This window comes from Cyprinus carpio, chromosome B11 (assembly GCF_018340385.1).
Source record: "Cyprinus carpio isolate SPL01 chromosome B11, ASM1834038v1, whole genome shotgun sequence".
NCBI classification, from domain to species: domain Eukaryota; kingdom Metazoa; phylum Chordata; class Actinopteri; order Cypriniformes; family Cyprinidae; genus Cyprinus; species Cyprinus carpio.
The window spans coordinates 21254372-21260540 of record NC_056607.1 but is presented as its reverse complement, the minus strand read 5'-3'; the positions used below and the strand labels follow the sequence as shown (position 1 = coordinate 21260540).

The following is a 6169-nucleotide window of genomic DNA, read 5'->3' as shown; positions in this document are numbered from 1 at the left end:
TTCAAGTACTAGGGTGTTGAAATGTGTGAAAGTGTTTAAAGGTCTTCAGAGTAATTGTTCTTAATTTATTTTAATAATAATAATAAAAAAAAATACAGTAAAGAAATAGTTATCCTAAAAGTGAAAATTTACATTGTTGGAACTGATTTGGAAAAAAATGTAGCATTGCGTCACTTGCTCACCAATGGATCCACTGCAGTGAATGGGTGCCGTCAGAATGAGTGCAGATAAAGCTAAGAACACGATAATAATCCACAAGATACAATTAAACGAGTTACACATTCTGCTTTATTAAAAATGTACATCCCCCCAAAACCATTACAAAGCCGATGTACAAAATAAAATAGAAGGCAACATCTTCTGTTTTGAATTAAAGAAGAATTTATGCCCATTTAAGAATACATAAAAAAAGAAAGAAAAAGAACCCTACATTTAAAAGGCAGGCCAAATGTTTGACACAAACATAATGTAGAAATCAACCCTTTTGGATCAAATCATAGCACATCTCATTTTAAACAAGACTTTCACATCAAAGCATTATAAAATACTGACAAATGAGAAAAAGAGTAAAATTAGTTATAAAAAAAAAAAAAAACGGCTTTAAATCTGATGTCATTTATGGCAGACCAGCTGCTAATATGCTTCCAAGGAGAGTTCGATCCTTCAAAGCATTCTCTACATCTCGCTCTTCAATCTTCAGGGAGATCTAGGAAAGAGAAAACAATATTGACATTTTGACCCCTCTTTAAGCTGTAATGAATTAAGATACTGATTCAATAACAATCTTGAGGCTCGAGTATACTACATTTTCTGTTATACTCTTGATAATTCATAACTGCTCGTACTTTAGTCAGACGAGCCTCCTTGGCCTTTTTGAGTGTGAAGATTCCTCTGCTCTCCAGCAGACTGCACAGAGACAAACACTCGGTCTGTCCGACACCTCCCACCTGCCTCTGCTTACACAGCTTACTGTACGCTTCACACAGCTGCAGAAACACAAACAGGGTTAGCAGACCCCGAATGACTTCTCACTTCCTCCCTAACATATTCAAAACACTTACAGGGTTTAGAAACAAGACGATCATGAACATATACATATCCAAAGATTGTAAGATGATATAGCTCATATGGCTGTACGTGCTGTTATGAGATACCAGTACCACTGTGTTGTGTTATTGCAAAAAAAATAAAAATAAATAAATTAAAAAAAATTATATATATATATATATATATATATATATATATATAATATATATATATATATATATATATATATAATATATATATATATATATATATATATATAAAAAATAAATTTGTAAAATAAAAAAAAATAATAAAAAAAATAAAACGATCAAATTTTGCCTCACCTTGCCCAACTGGACCTCTTTGCTCTTGCCATTACGGATGATGAGAAGCAGACAGCAGACCAGAAGCTTCTGCTGCAAAGGAAAGCTCTCACCGTCCCCGCTGCTGGATGCCATACGGTCGCCATACACCTCTGATAAAACCCGCGCCACCTGAGGAACACTCACCCGCGACACTGCAACAAGAAAGTAGAGACATCCCTCGTTTCTTTTTCTCTAAATAATCTTTCATTGGTAATTGTGTAAAATACGGTACAGTAATTCCTACCTTTAGGGCTGGCTGCAGGTTCGGATGCCATTTTAGACCTGTCAGTCGCTTCCACAATCTCCACGGCCCTCCTGATGAACAGACACACAAATGTGTGAGAACCTCACAAAAGCTAAAAAAAAAAAATATATATATATATATATATCACTTGTTTTAGCAGCTGAAACTGGTTCTCTTACCTGCATATGTCGAGCACTTTGCGGGCATCTCCTGACACAGCTGAAACTTTTCTAGCACAGAACTGAACTGCCGCTGCGTCCAAAACACCTTCCCCTGACACCTGAACGCACATGAATACACCAGTCTATTATTATCTCAGAACGTGAGAAGTACTAATAACAGGTAATATGGAAGTAGGCATACTTGTGTGAGCCGGTCTTGAACGATTGCATTAAGCTCCTCACGACTGTAGGGAGGAAAGTTGAGCAGCTTGGGTCGGCAGTGTGGTTTGGCCTGCAGTCTAGGCAGAATACGGTCCGTCAGGTCCAACGCGTTAGCAATACCTAAGGGGTTAAAGTCCACTAGTAAGCAGATGTCCAAAACAATCTTCTTCATACAGAAGATTGTTCACAGAATTTGGGGAGATAAATGAACGACTACCTTACCAATGAGGCAAACGCGAGAGTTGTGCAGGTAAGGCCACTCAAAGATCGTGTAGAGAACCTCCTGAGACTTGCTGTCCAACTGGTCCATCTCGTCAAGAACCAACAGGCTGTCGCACACAAAAACACCATAGTAAGAGCTAATCAAATAAACAAAACACCTCGCTCACGGTACATAACGAGATAAAAACCTGAAATGTTTCATGCAAATTAGAGCGAGCTGACTTACACAGTGGGCCCAGAGCTGGTCAGGAGTTTCTCCAGCCGACCCTCGCTGTTGCCCTTTGGAACCCCCAGTCTCTCTCCCAGCAATGGAAAGATGGCATGTGAGCTACGCAGATTCATACAGTTGATGAGCACAGTCTGAACACCTTTCAACAGAGCCTGGAAACAAGAGAAGACAGATCACCATGAGCACGCTTGTTTATTTATACTTTCATTTTAAGTTCATGTTACAATTTTGCATGCCAGGTTCAGGGATTAAAGTGTTCTGTCGCTATGGTGGATTTCGATCAGTTCATAAAGATTTCCATCAGTCCATAAAGATTCAGTGATAAAATCAGTAACTTGCCACCACCTGCTGGTGGATTTGGTTTAGATTTTAGCGTATAATTTCAGTCAGGAGGACCTGTCCTCCTAATTTCAATAATCAATCAAAAATTCTGATCAAAAATTTGCCTTCCTAATACGAGGTGACATTTGACTCCTTAAACTGACTTACAGGAGTATTTTCTTTTTACCTTTACAATGGCATCATTTTTATCTCTGTCAAATTCAAAAATGTATGTTTATAAGCTTTTTAAAATTTGTATTAATAAATTAATTTATACTACAGAGGTGGCACAGAAGAACACAAAAGTGGCTTGTAGGTACATTTCCAGATGTTTAATGAGGCTCAGAGGTGGCATGAGTGCAATTAAATTCATACATTCATGTGGGGATTAATATTTTAAATAACATTATGAATACAGAAATATTGAATGATTTAAATAACTGAAATTATACACTACAAATGAAACTAAATCGGAAAGGAGGTGGTGGCAAGTCACTGATTTTATCACTGAATCATTCATTCAATTGATTCATTTGAACGGCTGAATCATTCAGATGAACTGACGGAAATCGGAACACTTTAATCCCTGCAGATTTTTAAAAATAAAAGCTGATGCACACTACCATTCAATAGATCTTTTGTTACATTATAAAAAATCAATTTAATGGATCTTTCTAGACTTCAATTTTAAACAGTAGTGCATTTTAAAGTAGTGCTGTTTGATTTTAGATTTTCAGACCCCATATTGCCTCTCAAGCTCACCTTTTGTTCCTGGAGGACGCAGTTCAGACAGGCAGTCTTGCCTGTGCCAGGAGCACCAGAAATATAGAGGCTGGAGGGTTTTCCCGCCACCACATGGTTCTCCAGGAAGGAGACAATGGCGGCTCTCTCTGCCTCTCTGGAGAGAAGACGTTCAGGCACTGCAGTGTGAAGAGCCTGCTTTACACTCTGATAACCCGATTCTGCAAGAAAAAAAAAGACCACATCAGATACAGACAGCTTATTAAATGTCAGCAACTGATCAATGTGTGACACAGATTAATACATCTACGTAAATTAGCTAACAGACAATGAACAATACATACCTTTCACAGGAAAGAGCCGAGTAACAGGGAGCTTTCCCTCTGTACGGGGGATCGGGTTTGAGCAGGGGGTCTCCTGCAGCCGCTTTGGCGATGGACGTGAAATAGGAGAGAGGGGAATTTTGGGTGAGGAGAAGACCGGCGTGTTCTCATTGAAGGAGAGTTTACGAGGAGAGCACAGAGGAGCGCAGCGCTGCTTAGGAGGAGAGCCAAGCATAGAGGCCTGGAGGTTACAGCCATTCTCATCACCTGAAGAACCAAGAGCATCGTCAATAAAAGACTTACACCAGGTCACACTACTATAAGCCCAGAAACCGTGATGGGGGTTTAAAGGTGATGATTTACACTCCACACACCTGTACGTTTGCGGGGGCTCAAGGGCAGCCTCTCAGACAAAGAGGTGTTTTTCAGACAGACGCCGAGCGGATCTCCCACATGTGACTTTCTAGGGGACAGAGGGGTGGATTCTGCATTCTCAGAGGAACTTTTAGGTCGAGAACCCAATCTGGAGGACTTTCTTCGGGGGAACTGAAGGGTGGGCTGATTCTGTGAGCGAGTGCTGGGCATTTTTAGTTTAAAACCAGGAAGCAGATCTGAAAGGAAAAGCACAGTGAAAATTTAGTTTACAGTAAATCAATGACCTCCAAAGCACAATAGTTTGCCATATGTTCTGTGTCAGATCTACTTATGTGATTTAATTACATCTGTAGCATCAAAACTGTAGCTTGAGGAGCAAACCCATCAAGAATTTAGCAAGTAAGTGTAGCTTTTCCTGTAGACTCAGAGGTGCGAGTCATTAACAAAGCCATACTAGCCTAAACCTGTTGGGGGTTGGTTGTTGTATAACATCATCAAGTCTTACAACAAAGACAATCACTTGTGGCCATTTTATTCAGAATCACACAGATCAAAGATTACAAGTTATGTAATTCCTTTCCATGTTGGCCATCTGGACCAACTTTGTGATTGCTTATTTTGTTAATGTTTTCTATCGGTTTTATTTCACGACCGCGCTTCAAAAATAATCCCATTAACAAGAAATGGTTTCATTTGTTGAGAAAAGCTTATGCGTGTCTGACAAATAAGGTTACTGTAAATGAAAAGCGAGCGGTTCCTGCTGTGGGTGATTTGGCGCCAAGTTCACACGCATTAACAACAACACTCAATAAAACTAATCTGACGTAAAAACACTACACAACAATAGAATGAATATATTTAATGTCTTACCTGATTACAGCTGAATTTGTGTTGATGATCGTTGAAATTATCACAAGCTGCAGATCTCTCTGAGTGAACTGTGTGCTGCGCAGTCCTCCTCCGCACAGCTGACTCGCTGGCGTGTGACGTGAGCTCATGACAACGCGTTTCATTGGCTGTCGGAGTTCCTTTTGGTTTTAAGGAACCAATAGGATTCTTAGTCCCTTCCCCCATTGACTTGACTGTAAAGGCGGGTAATTCTTTGTTGGTATTTTGGCGGAAAGTATTTCCCGGGAAATATTAAGAACTAAACGCCTTTTTTTCGTTTCTGTAACAACCGTGCCACCAACTGGGTCGAGGATGGTCATATTTGTATATGAACATACCTGTTTTTATACAGTCCAATAGTGTAATATTTTGAAATTTGATTGTTTTTTAAAAAAACATGCATAATATTATTTTATATTTGCATTACATTCGAGTATTTGAGTTTAAATGTATTCAATGTCTGTGAATTTATGTTGGATAATAACACTTTCTGTATTTGTTAATGGGAGATTTGTAGACTTTTTGGTGAGAAATTATATTGTTTCTTATGGCCCTGTACAGCTGTACCTTATTGATTCATCTGTTATTAAATTATTCAACTAAGCTATCAAAATACATTTACAGGATATCTCGTTTCATATTTTATGTTAAGGTTGTTCATTACGATCAAAATGGTGACAAGAAGGTCCCTTTTAATGATTTAGTTATTTTTATCCACTTGTTTTCTTATAAATGTTGTTTGTCTGATGTGACATTTAAAGCAATCTGAAGTCAAATTTCATCCAAGATTAAACTATATATAGACAATAACCCTGAGTTGTTTTGTGTGTGTGCATCAGCAATATGACAGTGTTATATCTCAGTCTAACTGATTAATCATGGCATGGAGTGACTAAATATTCTAATTATAAAGCAATGTGTATTAACAAAGATCAACACATTTATATGATACCATTATCGTAAAGAAGCACATCATTTCCCATTCCCACCTTTTATTTCAGAATTCTGTTGACACATATTTTAACACATTCAGAAACAGATAAAATCTGATT

General features: G+C 38.3%; 1 protein-coding gene across 1 annotated transcript; it reads right to left on the bottom strand.

Moving 5' to 3' along the window:
- Positions 1-270: 270 nt before the first annotated feature.
- LOC109051960 (cell division control protein 6 homolog) lies at positions 271-5185 on the bottom strand. The gene is made up of 12 exons (XM_042734536.1): positions 5100-5185; positions 4229-4465; positions 3876-4121; positions 3553-3752; positions 2467-2621; positions 2241-2347; positions 1999-2138; positions 1815-1915; positions 1636-1706; positions 1371-1543; positions 846-986; positions 271-706 (listed from the first exon to the last, which is right to left on the bottom strand). The coding sequence occupies exons 2-12, from the start codon at positions 4437-4439 to the stop codon at positions 617-619; spliced, it is 1635 nt and encodes a 544-aa protein (XP_042590470.1). The 5' UTR covers positions 4440-4465; positions 5100-5185; the 3' UTR covers positions 271-616.
- Between the last annotated feature and the right edge of the window lie 984 nt (positions 5186-6169).

Excerpts from the sequence above, each read along its gene's own strand:
- LOC109051960 (XM_042734536.1), bottom strand. The coding sequence starts at position 4,439 with ATGCCCAGCACTCGCTCACAGAATCAGCCCACCCTTCAGTTCCCCCGA. Across the intron at positions 4,122-4,228 it reads GAGCCCCCGCAAACGTACAG|GTGATGAGAATGGCTGTAAC; the intron begins GTGTGTGGAGTG and ends TTGGTTCTTCAG. Across the intron at positions 2,348-2,466 it reads ACCAGCTCTGGGCCCACTGT|CCTGTTGGTTCTTGACGAGA; the intron begins GTAAGTCAGCTC and ends TGTGTGCGACAG.